General features: G+C 43.2%; 1 protein-coding gene across 1 annotated transcript; it reads right to left on the bottom strand.

Annotated features, from left to right (window-relative positions):
• Positions 1 to 203: 203 nt before the first annotated feature.
• Positions 204 to 18,428, bottom strand: LOC115644852. Its single transcript, XM_030549306.1, has 7 exons — positions 18,401 to 18,428; positions 13,942 to 14,051; positions 12,550 to 13,028; positions 6,888 to 6,972; positions 5,501 to 5,640; positions 4,363 to 4,443; positions 204 to 256 (listed from the first exon to the last, which is right to left on the bottom strand). Exons 3-7 carry the CDS (start codon positions 12,994 to 12,996, stop codon positions 239 to 241), a joined length of 771 nt encoding a protein of 256 aa, XP_030405166.1. The 5' UTR covers positions 12,997 to 13,028; positions 13,942 to 14,051; positions 18,401 to 18,428; the 3' UTR covers positions 204 to 238.
• Between the last annotated feature and the right edge of the window lie 938 nt (positions 18,429 to 19,366).

Raw genomic sequence — 19,366 nt, 5'->3', positions numbered from 1 at the left:
ATGCAGCTATCTATGCTGATTTACAACAGCTCAGGATCTAGCCCTAGTTAGTTTTTCCAGGTTGGAGTTCTCAGAAATTTGACATCTGACACAACAGCACATACAAGAAATGCAGCGAAGCACCACTAGTATCTTTCACAGGATTTGCTGAGGTTTATGCATTTCATAAGGCTGGACTTGGTGCAATGACTTGGATCCTGCTAGAAAACTTCCACTGCATTGCTTTTTCCTCTTCCTGCTATTTGGGCTGGCATGCCTGTGAAATTAAGACAGTATCCTTTAGTGCAATATACAATATAAGGCTGCATTGGGTTTGTAATAGACCCCATGAAATTGAAAGCAAAGTAAGAACAGAATATTTACAAAGGACTGATCTATAAAAAGGAAAATAAGGACAACCTGAGAATCATAGACCAGTCAGCTTGACTATGGTACCTTTGGCACAAATATGAAGCAATAGATAATACAGCAAATAAACAATCAATTTGTAAGCACCTAGAAAATATTAAGATAAGGAACAGTCAACAGGGATTTGTCAAGAGCATATTATGTCAAACCAACCTAATAGCCTTCTTTGACAGGGTAAGGAACCTTGTGGAGGATGGGAGAAGAGTAGATGTGATATATCTCAACTTTAGGCAGGCTTTTGATACTGTCTAACATGATCTTATCTTAAGTATATTAGGGAAATATAGCCTATATGAATCTGCTATGAGGTGGGTGCACAACTGCTTGGAAAACCATACCCAGAGAGTAATTATCACTGGTTCAAACTGGAAGTGCATACTGAGTTGGGTCCTGCAGGAATCTTCATGGATGTGGTTCTACTCAATATCTTCAAAAATGATTTGGAAATGGTATGGAGAGTACACTTATAAAGTTTGTGGATTATACCAAGCTGGGAGGGGTTGCGAGTGCTTTGGAACCTAGGATTAGAATTCAAAATGAAATTGACAAACTGGAGAAACTGGTTTGCTATAACTTGGATGAAATTCAATAAGGAAAAATTCAAAGTACTGCATGTAGGAAGAAATAATCAAATGCACAAATAAAAAATGAGAAATGACTGCTTAGGAAGGAGTACTGCAGAAAAGCATCTGAGTTTTGTAGTGCATCACAAACTAAGTATGAGTCAACAATGTAACATTGTTGCAATGAAAGCAAACATCATTTTGGGCTATTTTAGCAGGAGTGTAAAATCAAGGCACAAGTAGTAATTCTTCAACTCTATTCAGCATTGACCAGGCCTCAACTGGAGTACTGTGTCCAGCTCGGGCACCACGCTTTGCGAAAGACGTGGAGAAATTGGAAAAAATTCAGAGGAGAGCAACAAAAATGATTAAAGGTCTAGAAAACATGACCAATGAGGAAAAAGTGAAAAAAATGGCTTTGTTTAATCTGGAGAGGAGAAAACTGAGATGGGGCATGTTTCAAGTAAATAAATGCCTGTTATAAAGAGGTTAATAAATTGTTCTCCCTATCCACTGAGGACAGGGCAAGAAATAACGGGCTTAAATTGCAGCAAGAGAAATGTAGTTGAGGGCTTGTCTACATCAGAAAGTTGCAGCGCTGGTGAGGGAGTTACAGCGCTGCAACTTTGAAGGTGTACACATCTGCAGGGCATCACCAGCGCTGCAACTCCCTGTTTGCAGCGCTGGCCGTACTCCCATTTTGTCTGGGGTGTAGAGGATCCAGCGCTGGTGATCCAGCGCTGGTAATCCAATGTAGACACTTACCAGCGCTTTTCTTGACCTCCGTGGAACGAGGAAGCCTCTGGTAATCAAGCTGGTCTCCTTTCCCGGTTTTCTGTCTCGTTCCCGGAACCCCGGGCAAGCAGGTCTCCTTCCCTGCGGTTTGCAGGGTGGCTCCGGGAACGAGAGAGCAAACCGGGAAAGGAGACCAGCTTCGCCGCGGTTTGCTCTCGCGTTCCCGGAGCCACCCTGCAAACCGCAGGGAAGGAGAACCGCTTGCTCGGCGGTTCGGGGAACGAGAGTACAAACCGGGAAAGGAGACCAGCTTCGCCGCGGTTTGCTCTCGCGTTCCCGGAGCCACCCTGCAAACCGCAGGGAAGGAGACCTGCTTGCTCGGGGTTCCGGGAACGAGAGAGCAAACCGCGGCGAAGCTGGTCTCCTTCCCCGGCTTGCTCTCTCGTTCCCGGAACCCTGAGCAAGCAGGTCTCCTTCCCTGCGGTTTGCAGGGTGGCTCCGGGAACGCGAGAGCAAGCCGCGGCGAAGCTGGTCTCCTTCCCCGGCTTGCTCTCTCGTTCCCGGAACCCCGAGCAAGCAGGTCTCCTTCCCTGCGGTTTGCAGGGTGGCTCCGGGAACGCGAGAGCAAGCCGCGGCGAAGCTGGTCTCCTTCCCCGGCTTGCTTTCTCGTTCCCGGAACCCCGAGCAAGCAGGTCTCCTTCCCTGCGGTTTGCAGGGTGGCTCCGGGAACGCGAGAGCAAACCGCGGCGAAGCTGGTCTCCTTCCCCGGTTTGCTCTCGTGTTCCCGGAGCCCCCCTTGAAGCCGCCCAACAGCGCTGCAGTGTGGCCACATCTAACACCACTTGCAGCGCTGGTTGCTGTAAGTGTGGCCACTCTGCAGCGCTGGCCCTATACAGCTGTACTAATACAGCTGTAACAATCAGCGCTGCAAAATTTTAGATGTAGACATGGCCTTAGACATTAGGAAAAAGCTTCCTGTCAATGTAATTAAGCACTGGAACTAATTATGTAAGGAGGTTGTGGAATCCACATGATTGGAGGTTTTTCAGGGCAGGTTAGCCAAACACCTCATCAGGGATGTTCTAGATAATGCTTAGTCCAACTTCAGTGCAGGGGACTGGACTAGGTGACCTACTGAGGTCCCTTCCAGTCCAACATTGCTATGATTCCATGACTGCACCTGTTGAAAGATCAAAAATTTGCTTTTGAAATGTTAATGATCACAGCTACGTGGGAACACCGAAGCACTGCATTCAAAGATTCAAGTATTTGTTGGAAAGTTCTGTTCCTCCCGGGTGCTGACCATTTGGACAGAGAAGGCTTGAAACAACTTGGATGGGATTCCTAAAAAGTCCACAGATGGAACACAGCTGGAGAGGCGTGCTAGGAGAAATATCTCAGGAGACAGATTTTTTAAGTGCTGCATTGCTGCCCTAACTGATCAGGACAAAAATGTACGTGGAGCTAAGCACAACTCCCAGGGCTGCCATTTTGGCACTTCAGAGAATCACTGAAGCACTGAGACTGCAGTGAACGGCATTAGCAGGATAGTTCCCACCAGCCTTTCTGACACTTTATTCACCACAGCACTAGGTTAGGGTGGCTCTGGTTTTAGAAGATTGCAAGAGCTAATAAGGGGAGGCTAGTACAGTAGAGTGAAATTCACTTCTATCCAGCAGGATAGGATAAGGCTTTATGAAGTATGCAAGACCCACGTTAAGGGCTCAATGGGATGTGGGCTTTGCAGGCCCTCAATACTGGGGTGAATTTCCACCTGAAATACAGAGTAAAAAAAGAATTTTAATTGAGTTAATCACAAAACCAACATAAGATAAAAATACTCAACTTTCCCTAGAAAAGTACCCTCTATTTAAAGTGGTGCTTGGCAGTGTTTTAGGATATAAACGATGTCCTTGGTTTTGGTTTGATTCCCATTGTCAGTTTGGAATGCACGTATGTAAGCAAAGTTAATGTCAGCAGCGCTCTAGTCTCCAAGAGCAGTTTTTCTGAATAATATTCTGGCTAGAAATAGAAGAATGCAATTTGGCAGAAGGTGACTTTGCATCTGAAAACGAGTGACTCATTATACATCTCCTGTTTTAATCAGCAGGTCACCCAGTTCTGCTTTTTAACCGCACCGTTGTGGATCTGAGAACCACTGCAAGAGGGGAGGAGGTGCACTGCCTACATGTTAATGGATGGAGACATCATGCCTGTGTAGGACAGCAACAGGCATAATATCTCCCACAGCACTTCAAATTCTCCCAGAGCATTTTACAGAGCTCAGTCATCAGTGGCCCTTGTTGTTCCCTTTCTCTGACAGTGTGCAGAGGGGTGAGATCGTAACTATCAGTATCAGTCCAGGTCTGAGCACATCTCACATTCTAAGTGAACACCTGAGGATGTCTGCAGCTCTCTCCACTCCATCCTCCAGGAGGGGGTTGGATTTGTTGTGTTTAACCTCCCTTCACTCTACCCAGCCATGCCCCCTGCTGAGGTATGAAGTGTTTCTGGCAGCACCAGCACTCTCTGCTTCCTGGAGTTCATGAGAAACAAATAATTGTATCCTGGCTACCCCCTGCACAAGCAACCATCATGTGGCCCTAAGAAGAGACTGGGTTTGCTCCACAGGGAACAATACAACATCACCACCTACTTCCTCCTGCCATATTGTACGTAGCTTTTCATCCACACGATCTAGGAATGCTGTGTGGACACCACGTCGCCTCCTGTGTCTCTAGGAATAGAATAATTAGGATTAATTAGAGCAATTAAATGACACACACGGCATAAGAATGCTCCTATGGTCTTTGATGGGAGGGTTAAAGAACCAGAATCTCAGACACGCTTATACATCTGAATCAGGGAATAGGACATCCAAATGTCTATTCAGGCACATTTGTATGTGCAATCACCTTATTTGCTTGTGCAAATATTACAAGTATTACTTTTAAATAGCAAAACTATTGCTGCAAATAGATTTGGGACAGATGATCTAATGTCTCTCCTCATTACACAAGAGGACAACTTCATACCTTGGGGCATCTGCTACCCAAACAATATCCGTGTTCAATACATTCTCCATTAACATTAATGGGAGTTGAGTGCATGCACTGGGAGAAGAGATCCTTTTATGTTTAGAGACATTTAAGCTTTAAGTGCTTAGTTTATGTTTCTAAGCCTTCCCAATATCATTCCCTCCTCCACACCTTCGGAAATAGTCAATGTTTTGCACAGAGAATATGACACCCCCCTCCCCACCCCAGTAATGAACTTCCTTCCACATGGTCCTCTGACAGTTTGAAGATATAAGGGTATGTGCCATTGCCATGTGCTGTGTTGTATAATTTAACATTAAGGGCTTAATTTTCAAAGCATCCCCAAGATAATTATCCTCCCAACTTCCACCAGGATCAGTGGGAGTCCCACACCTAACCCCCCCACCAGGTACAAACTACATCCAGGGACAGGGGAGAACCCGACAATCCATCTACTGAGTCTCCTAAACTCTCCAGAAGCCTGGTGCCCTCATTAGCTGCATCAAAACTATACCTCTACCTTGATATAACACTGTCCTCGGGAGTAAAAAATCTTACCGCATTATAGGTGAAACCGTGTTATATTGAACTTGCTTTGATCCACCGGAGTGTGCAGCCCCGCCCCCTGAGCGCCGCTTTACCGCATTATATCGGGTCTCATTATATCGAGGTAGAGGTGTACCTACAACGTCCCTAAGGGCCTGATCTGAAGCCCAATGGAGTACAACAGAGAGCTTGGCTCAGAGTTCAACTAACCGTAAATGAAACAGACTTCGGTGGCCAAGAGTTCTTTGGCAGAATTAGCCTGGATTCCCATTTGCATTCACAAGGCTTGTATGTAATGAATCTCCCCTTGGTGTCCTTTAGCTTGTCTTTCAATGGCTGAAGTCCATGAACTGAAGAAGTTAAGTAAACAACATGCTAGCAGTTATAAAACAGGCAGTCTGTGCTCTGGAGTTATATCTTACATCACTATCGCCAGGAGCTCTAGGATCATCGGGGTTTGGGGAGTTGTAAACAGATGGAAGTTTGGGAGAGCGTCCCAGAAAGAGTATGTGAAATGTGTAAATGCATATCCTTTGTGAACGCCCTGCCCGTCCCATTGCTGTAAATGTTTGATGATATTAATGTTTTACTGTACAGGGTATATATGTATGGTGGCCATAACTATTGTGTAATTGTTGATAAGAAACACGTGACTTGAAAGCTGTGGCAATTACAGCAAGAGCACTCTTCTCATGTTCCATCTGCTTAATATAAGATAGCAGAAGCTAACTCTGGGCAGAGTTTGCACAAGGAAGAGCACATACATTGAGTTCAAATCCACACATCTCAAATTCTAAGCCTCAGCTGTGCCATGTAATAATGGCCCTGCATTAGGAGCATGTGGAGCTGCAGTGCCCCTGAAGAATTCCTCCCTGAACTTCCCCACATGCAGGCAAGCACACCTGCAACTATCCATCTCCAGAGAGTCAGCTTGCACCCCTTCTGAGCAGGCCTCATTTAGAGGGCTGGTATTGAGGAGCAGAGAGGCCTGGCCCTGCTTCCTCACTGCACTCTGGGATTGTGGATGCCCCTACAGGGTGGAAGAGAACGATCAGTCCCTGTGCTCCCCGAAGGGCAGAGACTGCAGTTGTGCCTGTCCATTATGCAGGCCATGCAAGTGACTCAAAGATCTCTTGTGCCCTCTCCACTGCCATACACTTTCACATGGGTCAGGTACAATCTAGCTTTAACAGTGAAATTTAGCTGACTTATGAACTGCTATCTCCAGTAAATCTATGTCTGGAAGCAATTTATCCATCCACTGTTACTTTCATATATGAATGCTACTCCCTCTGCCAGAATCCAGTGATCTAGAATGAGGACCTGACCCTGCCCTCGTGAGGTATTCTGAGACAATGAGATGATGTGCATGAGTCAGGTCTATGCCACAGGTCCCATATGTTAATTAGGCGAATAAACTTTAATTTGTATACTAATTGTCCAGACATATTGGCATTCAGTGCCTTATGCTTCATTTGAGGCTACTTAACCTCCCCTAAGGTCATTTACCTCACAGCCTTATTCCTACCCTCTGAAGTTACCACATCAATAGCTAACTTCTACAGTACAATGAGTTTGCATATCAGCAAAGACTTACCTGCATTTGAATGCTGAGATTTGAACTTTAAATTGAAAGGGTCTCTGGGGTAACTTGTCACAAAATCTGGTATATTAGTTTCATACTGCACAAGACAAGGGAACATTGCAATGTCAGACATGTCATCATACTAAAACCAAGAGTCAGAGAAGCCCTTATGTGCTGAAATTAGACAAAGGGCAAGATATACCAGTACATCAAAAATAGCTTTAATGGCTTTTCCATTCATAAAACAAAAGATTTAGGGTTAGATCTCCAGCTGGCTAAATTGGTATAGTGCCAATGGCACTACACCAGCTAAACATCTGGTCATTAGCTTATTTGCCCAGAGATAAGCTCTCTGAGGTAGGAACCATCTTTATATTCAGTTCATACAGTATCTAGCACAATGGGATCCTGGTCCATGAGTGGGGCTCCTAAGCACTACCACAGTATAATTAATAATAACAGCACAGCATTTTCCCACAGAAAGGAGTCCAGGTCCTAAAACAGCTAAGGATGAGGATGTCTTGGAGTCAATACGTTGAGCTATCTGTACAGAGGAGTACTTAGGACCATCCTCCATCAACCCCATTTAGTTGGCCTAAGGAGCATCATGAATAGACATCTTGTACTAGAGCTGGTCAGGGATTTTTCAAACAAAATAGTCTTTATCAACCAAAGAACGCTGGTTCATTGAAACCCAAAACTTTTTGCAGAAATGTATTAATTTCAACACAACTTTCTCAGGTCCAAGATGGGGTCTCTCATCATGGCAAATTTTGAAACATCTCAGATTTTGTCCCAGTGCAGATTTGGAAAATTACTGGAAATGTGAAAATTTTTCAAAGAATGGGAAACTGTTTCCCACGCTGCTGTAATCTGTACTCCAGTAAGCATGTTTAAGGGAATCCTGTTGCAGGAGAACTAAGACTTGCTAGAAACAATGCTCGAACAAAGCAGCCAAGGAGCTTCAAAGAGATGCTTTATTCGAAAGGATATATTTAGTGAAAAAGGACTCTGGGTTCCAAATAGATCAGACTTAAAATAAACAAACAAAATGTCCTGGAATTTGCAACAAGAGGGCATGAAGGTAGCAGCTTTTGTCTGAATTAAAAACCTTTCTCCAAACAGAGTCCTCATGCGCATAGGACAAGATTTGGCCCTAATAAAGTGGACTTAGAAGTCTGCAGGGAAAAGAGACTTTCATTAGGGTAAGCTCTTTCACCTAATTTTGGAGATCCGTGGAAAGCAATGCTAGAAAGGGAACAAGAACACTTCCTTGTTGAAGCCTGCTGCTTCCAATTAGATTGCTGGCATGGTTGACTGGACAGTTGCACACAAGAAGAATGAGTTCCTAGGTGTGCTTGCCAAGGTGAGCAATCAGGAAAAGACATTTAAAAAAAACAAACACACACAGTGACCCCTGGGCAGTGGAGTTTATAATTATGGTCAGAGTAATCACCGTCACAGGGAATGGGGCATTGTGGGACAGCTGCTGAAGGACTGTTAGGGTAGACACGTCCCACAATTTGTATCTTGGCACTGTCTTGACTTCAGTAGGTTAACCACGTCTCTATGCCATTTGGGGAGATGATTTTACAGCATCACTGTAATGGGATATTTATGTCGGCTGGAGACAAATTTGAGTGCACAAGTAGGTTGATACAGGGTGACTTACATCGACCTAACTTTGTAGTGTACACCAGGGCCTTAGGTAGAGAAACAAAGCAAATTCACAAGTTTCTCAGACCTCCATAAGCTGTAATGGATATAAACATACCCGTGCCTAGGCAGTGAGTGATCCAGTATTTTGGAAGAAAATTGGTAACCACAAGATTTAGTGGCATTTGGGTTAATGATCTGTGTAAGTTATGGGGACATTATGCCTTAGTTAACTGAACATGTGAAAACTGAGATGGTGAGAGCTTGTGCAGCAGAAATAGTCCCAGGGACAAATTCAGAGGTCACCTAAATGGTGGTGTAAACGACAGACTGGTAATTTGATGAAAGCAGATGTGAAACTATGAACTGATGGAATGTAGTGTAATATACACACCAGTGGGTCAGAATGGAGGACAGGGAAAAGCTACTAATAGGAGTATGACCTTAAACTCTATTAGCGGCACCCGCTTCTAATCCTATGGGGCCCAATTCTGCCTTCAGTTACAGGTTGCAGCTCCCACTGATTTCAATGGGAGTTACACCATGTAAGAGAGGGTAACTGGGCTTTTAGTGTGTAAAAAACCCACCAAATTAAAGCCATTTACATCCACTTACTATCATATAATCTGCATCAACATTTACCTCGCCTCTGAATTTTGTACCTTGTTCTTTTGTCTCAGAACCTGTCACCACCAGAGGTTTGGGGGCTAATATAACCACACCCCTGCAAATGTTTAACGTAGATGCACTGCACTGGTGTAAAAAAGTGACTTGCACTAATGTTGCTTACCTCATTACCAAAGTTGTGCAGCTACATCAGTGGATAAGGCCTAACCATCCTGATCCTGATCCTAGGAAAACGCAGCAGAACAGCGTGTAAATGTGGCTTTAAACCACTAAAACAGCTCTTCACCAGTTTATGCTGGTCTGATTCTGCCATGACTTAAAGGCAGCTTTGCCCTGATGGCAATGCACAAAGCAGTCCTGACACAGGGGAGCACTTGGGACTGAGATTGTAAGGGCTTGTCGTCTTCATGGAGATTTTTTCTGGTATAATTATGTCAGTATAATTGTGCCTGTAAAATTCCCTAGGCAGACTAACCCTTCGTATTTCTCAAACTTGCATCACTATCCAGAAAAATATTCTAGGCTTACTAGACTTGCGCAGTTTGTTTGCCAATTGGCTACAACTGTGGTGGTATGATAAAGTTTAACAATTGGGGTATGTCTACACAGCAGCTGGCAGAGCAATTCCCAGCATGGATACACAGACATGCACTAGCTCCACTCCCATTAGTGCACTAAAAATAGCAGCATGGCCATGACAACACAGGCAGTGGCTGCCTGAGTACAGTTACCCCCAAACCCCTGGGCACAGACTCAGGTGGCTGAACTGAGCCACTGCCCATGCCGCCATGGCCACACTATAATTTTGAACCCACTAACTTGAGTTGAATTAGCATGTGTATGTCTACCTGAGCTAGGAATCACCCCTCCCTACATCCTCTGTGTAAACATACCAGTTCTTACTTTGTGATGAAAGAGGTGCCAAGGCTCAAGCAATTGTCTTTACATTCATAACAGATGAGGCAACCCCAGGGGTGCTGGGGCTATGAACTGCCAAGTGCTAGAGATGCTGGGGCTCAGCCCTGGCAAGCTTACTGGCACAAATTAAGCACTGAAACATACCCTTAGACGCTTAGTTCTGCATTCCTCGGCCTGTTAGAGTGGGGAACCAACCCTTGGGCCTGATCCTGAAGCCAATGTGTGCTGAGGATACTTACCTCTTAGCATGAGCTGACTCTCAGTGCAAGGTTGGAATCAGAGTGGCTGGGTGCATATGGTTTCTTTCTGTCAGTGGCAGAGTTTTGCCTGGGAGGCAGAGGTGTGAGGAAAAAACCTTCCTCTCTGAAGTATTTAGTTGAAGGAGAAAAGTTTGGATTTGTGAATTTTAATGGAAATCAGTTTTTCACTAGGATTCCTGTAGAATGAAGGTGTTGAAGCACAAGGGGATTTCCCTTGAGACAGCATTCAGTTAGACAATGTTCTTTTGCCAACAAGAAGGGACTGAAGCCAGGTCTACACTACAAACTTCTGCCAGCACAACTGTGTTGATCAGGGGCGCTCCGTGACTGTCAAAGCCCCCACTGTAGATGCAGCTATACTGGTAAAGCTGTGTTTTCACCAGTTTAGCTTGTTTCACTCATGGGTGGTGCTTTCAGCATGTTGGTACAAGCTGTAGCTTTGCCAATATAGTTGTGTCCACCCTAGGAGCATTTTGCTGGTAGAAGAGACCAGTATTACTTAAATACTCCTAGTATAGACATGGGCCTGAGAATCAGCTTTCAGTTAATCTGAGTAAACACAAAGAATAGGGAAGATAAATTCCCGTGAAAGCAATTTGGCAAAGGAATTTGGCTTGGGGTTATAGCTGTGACTGAAAGAAACTGGAGAAAAGTTGTTTATTGTTTTCCTGATAAACGGGACCTATCAAAGAAAAAAATGCTGCTTTTTTTGGTTTCTTAGTTAATTATAACAAAGTTTTAAAAATTGTTTTGGAGAGAGGAGGGGAAGTTGCTGTTTTTCACCTTAGAAATCTTCTATTTTTCCTGGTTGATTTTTTCCACATTCCCAGCTGTTGTCGCTTTGTGGACAAAACTTTGTAGTGTAGACAAAGCCTTAATCTCACCTGTTGAAGCTATTCCACTTGGTATAAAATACTTGAATAGACCTTAGGTTGTCCGCACCACCACAATATCTGTTTTGTGATTGGCATCTCAATCTCTAGGTGAATCTAGCATGAACAACTGAAATGATTCATTCTACATTTCCAACTTCTTTTTTTTTCTTTTTTTTTTTTTGACCAAAGCAATTGGTCAAAATTGACATGAATTCACAAAATGTTTCAGTAGACCTGAATCTGTGGGCTTTTTTTAATTTTAATTTTTTTTTTGTCAGGGAGGAGTTTTGGTTGAAAATTTTCACCCCATTCTACTCTAACGCAAATAAATAATAAATACAAATAATAAATGTGATAATAAGCTTTCTCCTCCAGTTTGTTGGGGAATTCAGGCACTGCTGTTGGAAATCAGACTTTGCAGCCAGTAAGGAGGGAGGAAAAATCATAAGGTAAGGGGGAATGAATTAGTCATGAACAAGTCATATTCATTTTTTTTATTTCAATCTCTTATGCAAAATTCATGGAGAGCTCCAAAAAGCTAGATTCATCAGGGAACCCCTGTGCTTTCAACAAAGCTTTTCAGAGACTATTTTTTTCTTAATTATAGCTTATATCCAGCTGCGTACAGCAAAGTTAGATGTTAACTACTGCACTTCCTTGTTTGGTCAAAGTTTTTGTTGCAAGAGTGACATCTAGTGGCTTATGCAGTGAGTGGTGTAGCTGTGTTGGTCCCAGGATATTAGAGAGAGAAGGTGGGTGAGGTAATACCTTTTATTGGACCAACTTTTGCTAGTGAGAGAGAGACAAGCTTGCACACAACTCTTCTTCACCTTGTCTCTCTCGCCAACAGAGATTGGTCCAATAAAAGATATTACCTCACCCACCTTGTCTATCTAGTGGCCTAAAAAGTTAATTATCATAGATTTTATGGCTAGTGAGAGAGAAATTGCTTCAAATAGTCTAAGGGTATGTCTACACAGCATTTTGGAGCAAGCCTCCCAGCCTGGATCGACTGCATTGGCCACTGTCGGAAGACAAGATACTGGGCTAGATGGGCCTTTGGTCTGATCCAGCATAGCCGTTTCTTATGTTCTGATGTGCTAGCACTGTAAAAATAAGTGTGTAGACAGTGCTTTGAAGTTGTGACTCAGGCTCTGACGCCTAGGGAGAGGGGTGGGCTGAATAGCCGAAGCTGCAACTTCAATGTGCACGCTATACATGAGTGGTAACTTGAACCCCACCAGGCCAAGTCTGTTGACCTTGGCTGGAAGGCTTGTTCCCACTCACTCCAAAGTGCTGTGTAGACGTACCACTATGACGTACTCTTACATACCTTACCTGCCTAAAATCATGTGGTTTGGGATCTTGGTATATGCCAGTCTTATATTTTCCATTCTTCACAAACATTATATCCACTTCATATGAGCCCACGTGTGGAAACCTTGTGACAATCTTGGACAACTCTTTCTTCCTTTCCAAAGCAGTGTGGAACTGTCTGGACTTTATCTCTGGCAGCTGTTGCTTAGTCTCAGATTCTGTGCTATTGGCCTTCTTCAGATCTTCCTTTTCCTTTTCTGGTGGTTTTCGTGAAGGCCTGGAAGATTTATAGAATTTGTGGCTAAAATCGGGAGGCTGCTTTTGCCATATATCCCTCTGTGGGGTGGCTCGGAGCTGCTGCACAAAACTTTGATTCTGTGCAAAGGCCAAATCCAGGCATGCAGAAAATTTGATTTGTCTTTCAAAAGAGAAGGTGGGTTGTTTGCCTTTGGAGCTAGTGGTGAGCATTATGGGATTTTTCCTCACAGGTATTTTAACCCCTGGAAAAAAAATGCATATGATTAATGACTGTTTTGCATGTGTTTAGCACTGACTACGTATCCGGTGCTGCACAGTATTATTGTAGTTAAGATAAATGAATGTCTGTAAAACTTTGGATTTCATTACATTTCATTCAATATCAGTATTTAGAATAATATCATTGGGTGGTTATAGCTGGGAACCGGGGAAGGATGATTTTGTAGTTATGGCACCAAACTGAGACTCTGGAGCTGGGTTCAATGTCGTGCTCCACCAGAGATTCTATTCCATTCTACATAGGTTCCTATACCTCATTCATTAACCGTAGTATCTGCATTGTCCTGGATGAGTCCCATAGGCCTCAATTCTGTAAGCTGATCTGAACAGCTGAACCCCCACTTACAGCCCCATTAAAGTGAATGGATATGAATAAGGTTAAGAATTTGTTATGGTTATTTTTAGTAAATGTCACAGACAAGTCACAGACAATAAACAAAAAACAAAACAAAACAAAACAAAAAATCACAGAAGCCCATGACCTGTACCTGACTTATGCTAAAAATATCCATGACAAAATGGGTAGAGTCGAGTCCAGCGGGTGGCTGGGAGTTCCAGGGCAGTGGCTGGGAGCTGAAGGGGACAGCTGAGCACTCTGAGACTGGAGGCAGGGCCTAATGAAAGGGGTGTGGCCTCAGGGAAGGGGCAGGGCAACGGTGTTCCATTTTCTGTGATTAGAAAGTTGGCAACCCTATACTAGCCTTGCCACACACTAACTCTCCCTGGGGACCCTAGGGCATATTGACCTACTCCTGTTTCAAAGCAGATAGAAACACACTAAGGAATTTTTAGTATTCAGCAGCAATGTCCACTCAGACAGTTATTACGTGGCATCGCAGTGCACTGTAGATGTATACCCAGCTTGCCATGCACTACCTGTTCATGTAGACAAGCTCTTGGATTGTAGGTTCTTCAAGGCAGACTCTGTCTCTTAGTATGTATACGTACATCATCTAGCACAATGGAGCCTTGATGTCAGCTAGGACCTGTAGGCAGAGTTGGTAGAGTTTTACACCCACTTTGATCAAGTATAAATGACTACATTAAGTGCAAGGCTGAGAAGAATCAAGCCCATGGCCACATTCTCCATCCTGCCTGGTGCAGGAACGGAACTAGGGTAGGATAAAGGCGACTTTTGTGCCATCTTTGTGATTCTCCACATTCTTGGATCTGCCCGCACTGCACTGCTCTGATTTATACCCAGCTGCAATGTCCAGCTAGAAACTGTTGCATCAGCCAAGGATGGCTAGTGTGTAACTAATCCTCTTATAGACCCCTTACACCACTGAAGTGACATTAATCAGATGACGGGCAATAGAGAATTTATCCTTGTCTCCCTAGTTACATACTGCTTGGCTCCATCCACAGAGGAATTCCCATTGATCTTAAAGACAGTTCTATAGCTAATTTCCTTTTCTTTTTAGATTCTATTTTTAAAAGTAGTTTTTAATAAATTCCTGGAGTCTCAGGCAAAGTTTTGAAAAACTGCATTTGATTTTAATGGCATTACATCAGGAACTTGGCTAACATATTAGGATACTAATAAATCATAATGTTAAGATTCCACCCCCCCACCACTCCTTTCTTTCATATTACTAAGGAAGCCTACATAAAAACTGGAACCTTACTGCTTAGCTGTTCATCTGCTCTTGCTACTTATTATGTATCTCTTTGTATCTCTGTGACATCACAGTCAGTTACTGTGGACATATCTGAATGAGATCACAGAGGATTATGAGTAGAGAATGGCCCAAGTGAAAACACCAGAGCTGAACCCCCACCCCAAAATCTTTGGAGGCTATTCGACATCTGACGCCAGGTCAGAATTTTACAGGTAGTTTGCATCTAGATTTGAACTCCAGAACTGAACATCTCGAATGTCAATTCAGAGTGACTTGAGCCCACCTTCAGGACTCTATCTGCATTAAGGAAATTCATAAGTATGCTGTGCAAGTTATGGTTTATGTTGATGTGGCTTCAATGGATAACCTACGAGAGCAAAATTTTACCAGCAAAAGTCGCGCTCTGCACTAGTGCGGCCCTATGCATTAGGAGATTTGCACCAGTGTTAATTGCTCCAAGGTAGGTTTCCTTAATGTAGACAGTGCCCAATTACAACTTCAAGTGAAGGATAGGTAGCAGGCCCAGATGAATTCCAAAGCAACTAAGGTTTCATCTTAACATAAATATCCAGAGCATTAGGAAGTCGGGTAAGAGAAATTCCTAGACTCCAACATCTGGAGTGGTCTCACTGGAGGATCCATTGAACAGGTTCATATTCATTTCAGTGCAGGATCGGGTCTCATATTTATGTCCTGACCACAACCAAATTATCCTCAGAATATCAAAAACTTATCATGAAGCAGCTCCTGACCCAAGTGCACAACCTAGGTATCCAGTTCTGGACTTGGGAGATTACTGGAGGCTCGGGCTGAAGAATCCTAGCATCAGGCCATGAGGCAGCAGCAGTGCTTTTGCCCTTGCAACTTTTGCTTCCTCCACTCCGTAGGGCAAATGGAAAGAGATTTATATAATTTAAAGGCCAGAATGGACCATTGTGATCAGGGCCAGCTTTAGGCCGATTCACTCAATTCCCCAGAATTGGATCCAAGGCCTAAGAGGGCCCCGCGCCAGCGCCTTTTAAATTTTTCCTCACCCACCTGCACTCCAGGGGGTCTTCGGTGGCATTTTGGTGGCAGGTCCTTGAGTGCCACTGAAGACTCGGAGCACCACCAGGTGAGTACGAATCAGGCCCCACACTTGCTAAAGCCGGCCCTGATTGTGATCATCTAGCCTGACTGTGATCATCAAAGCCATAGAATTTCCCCAGAATAATTATTTTGAATGAGAACATATCTGAAATCAAGATTGAATTTTTTTTGTCACTGATGAAGAATCCGCTATGTTCCTAACTGTTTCAATGGTTAGTTATCCTCCTTGTTAAAAATTTACACTTTATTTCCAGTCTCAATTTCTCTAGCTTCAAACTTCCAGCCATTTGGACCTTATTATAATTTAGTCTGCCACACTGAAAAGCTCATTATCAAATATTTGTCCCCATGTAGATACTTATAATCAGGTCAGACCTTAACCTTCTCTTTGTTAAGGTAAATAAATCGAGCTCCTTGAGTCTATCACTTTAAGGCAGTGTTTCTCAATAACTGATCTGTGGACTGGCACCAGTCCCTGAGATCTTTGTGATATAGTTGAGGAAGGCAGCAAACCAGTCCCTGGTCTCAAAAGGGTTGAGAAACACTGCTTTAAGGCGCGTTTTATAATCCTTTAACCATTCTCATGGCTCTTCTTTGAATCCTTTCCAACTGATCAACACCCTTGAATTGTGAGCACCAGAATGGATATAGCATTCCAGCAGAGGTCACATTACTGTCAAACACAGAGGTAAAAATAATCTCTCTGCTTCTACTCAAGATTCCCCTATGATCGCATTAGCTCTTTTGGGCACAGCATCACACTGGGAGCTCATGTTCAGCTGATGATCCACTATGTCCCCCCCAAATGTTTTTCAGAGTCACTGCTTCCCAGGATAGAGACCCCTATCTTGTAAGTATGGTCTACATTCTTTGTTCCTAGTTGTATACATTACATTTAGCCACACTAAAAATGCATATTGTTTGCTTGCAGTCAATTTACGAAGCAATCCAGATCACTTTGTATCAGTGACCTGTCATTTTCATTTACCACTCCTCAAATCTTTGTGATCTCTGCAAACTATCACTGATAATTTTATGTTTTCTTCAGGTCATTAATGATGTTGAACAGCATAGGGCCAAGAACAGATCCATGTAGGGCCCCAATACAAACACACCCATTTGATGATAGCTCCCCATTTACAATTACATTATGAGACCTATCAGTCAGTGTTTAATCCATTAGTTGTGTGCCATATTAGTTTTGCATAATTCTAGCTTTTTAAATTAAAATGTCGTGTGGTACCTTGTCAAATGCCTTACAGAAGTCTAAATACTGGATATCACTATTGCCTTTATCAAACTTATAATCTCTTCAAAAATATCAAGTTAGTTTGACAGGATCTATTTTCCATAAATCAATGTTGAATGGCATTAATCACATTTCCCGCCTTTAATTCTTTAATAAAGTCTCATTTCACCTGCTCCATTATCTTACCCATTATCAATGTCAGACTGACAGGCCTATTATTTGTCAGGTCATCCCAGTCTAACCCTTTTTAAATATTGGCACAACACTAGCTTTCTTCCAGTCTACTGGAACTTCCCCAGGACTCCAAGACCTATCGAAAAAATCAGCAATAATGGTTCAGCAAGCTCCTCAGTCAGCTCTTTTAAAACACCTGAATGCAAGTTATCCACAACTGCTAATTTAAAAATGTCTAAATGCTGTTTAGGATACTGATGAGTTACTATTGGAACAGCAAGAGCATCCTCATATGATGACTACATCATCTGGCTGTTTTCCAAACACAGAATAGAAATATTTATAGAATCCTTCTGCCCTTTCTGCATTATTATTGATAATTCTACCCTAGAAAGAGGATGCAGATTGTCATGGCTCTACTGACCCTGTTCCTCAACCAGCCTTCCTTGTCCCCTCACAGCAAGGCCTTATGGTAGTCAGAAGGTTTGAAACCCCTCTGGTGGGCTTCCAGAGTCCTGCCCCACTCCTGCTCAATAGAACTGCAGGAAGGCAGGCCCTATGGGAAGAGAAACGAGGAGAATAGATCATTTGCCTCATGATGAGTAACCATCAGGTATATTTCATTTGTTTTTAATACTTAACAAAATTCTCCCTAGATTATTCATTTACTTAGAACTATCTCCTTGTGTATTTACAGCCACAGACTGTTTCTGGGTCCTGTTTTTAGGCTTTAATTGGGCAAAAGGAAAAGGTTGGGATTATCCATAAACTTCACCAAAGAAACAGTCACGCTTACCAACATGGTTACCCTCTCGGCTCTGTAGAGTCTGCACTCTTGATTTACGGTCAGGGCCGGGTCCAGGTACCAGCTTAGCAAGCAGGTGGCCACTCTGGAGCGGGGCGGCAGGTTCAGGTATTCGTCTGCAATTTGGCGGAGGGTCCCTCACTCCCGCTCGGAGCAAAGGACCTCCCGCTGAATTACTGCAGATTGCGATAGTGGCTTTTTTTATTTCTTTTTTTTTTTGGCTGCTTGGGGTGGCAAAACACCTGGAGCCGGCCCTGTTTATGGTGCATGTTTTAGTAGCTTAGAAACAGACACACTTAATCGCCGGGTGCACACAGATTCATACATGTGGTGACAACCACAAAAGCAGCCCCAAAGAGAAGAATTTAACAGAAGAGGTTAAGAGACACCACTCACCACTCTGTAAAGTCAGGTTTCTCTGCCCAGCTTCATGTGTGGTATCACACAGCCGGGCTTCTCTTCTCTACAGTGCTAGGGGAGGATGAGCACGTGTTTATTCTGGGAACTAATTATTCTTTTGTTGTACAAAAGAGCTCAAATGTATAATCTGGCTCTGCCCATCTGGGTTGCTAAGAAACAGGATCATTTTGCCTTAGGGCTTGATTCAGAATTCAGAAATGAAAATAGTGCCTCAGTTGGCTGCATAAAATTAAACTTGAAACCTAGCAACAAGGCCACAAGTTTGTTGAAATTGTTTCAAATGTTAGAAAACAAAGATATTAGAAAGGAAATATGATCCAGGGGGAGAGAGCAGCAAGCTGAAAGGAGAGCAGATCTGTGGCATTTTGTATGGCGTCAAGCGATGGAATTTTGCTGAACACACTTTTTTCTGGAAACATAGAGCCAGAATCTTTGCTGCTCTGCACCTTGTTTAGTCATATAGTAGTGCACAGTGTGTGCAATGCAGCTGTGAATGAGAATGGTGATGTTTTGCACCAATATAACACTCACTTTTCACTGAAGTAAGTGACTATAAGGTGCAGGGTAACAAAGATTCAAGTCTTCCATTTGTATTTCAGTTGGTAACTAGTCTAACTCATTTACTGATTACCACCCTCTACCCTCCAAAGTACACTATCCTACAATTTTATAGATTTTATAACTTTAAGGAAAAATACACACACACACACACACCATATACAGAGTATTTGCAATGTGTGCTCATGGCATGCCTTCAGCATAAGGAATTGCGAATGACAAAGTGTGAAGTTATAAATACATTATAATGCCTGCCTACCTTGATGTCCTGTGATTAATTCACATAGGAAAACCCAGTATGGTACAAACATTTAGTTACAAAACCTGTTTCAGATTTCAGTGCAAATTTTAACCTCAGGCCAGGACCCCAGAAAATACTGCAAA

The sequence above is a fragment of the Gopherus evgoodei genome, chromosome 2 (assembly GCF_007399415.2).
Source record: "Gopherus evgoodei ecotype Sinaloan lineage chromosome 2, rGopEvg1_v1.p, whole genome shotgun sequence".
In the NCBI taxonomy this organism is placed as follows: Eukaryota; Metazoa; Chordata; order Testudines; family Testudinidae; genus Gopherus; species Gopherus evgoodei.
This window is presented reverse-complemented; position numbering and strand designations above follow the sequence as displayed.

What these genes read in the sequence shown, in the direction of transcription:
- LOC115644852 (XM_030549306.1), bottom strand. Translation starts at nt 12,996, where the DNA reads ATGCTCACCACTAGCTCCAAAGGCAAACAACCCACCTTCTCTTTTGAA. An exon ending in ATCTCAGCATTCAAATGCAG is followed by an intron (nt 5,641 to 6,887) that starts GTAAGTCTTTGC and finishes TAACTTCTTCAG; the next exon opens with TTCATGGACTTCAGCCATTG. An exon ending in CGAAGTCTGTTTCATTTACG is followed by an intron (nt 4,444 to 5,500) that starts GTTAGTTGAACT and finishes TTCTATTCCTAG; the next exon opens with AGACACAGGAGGCGACGTGG.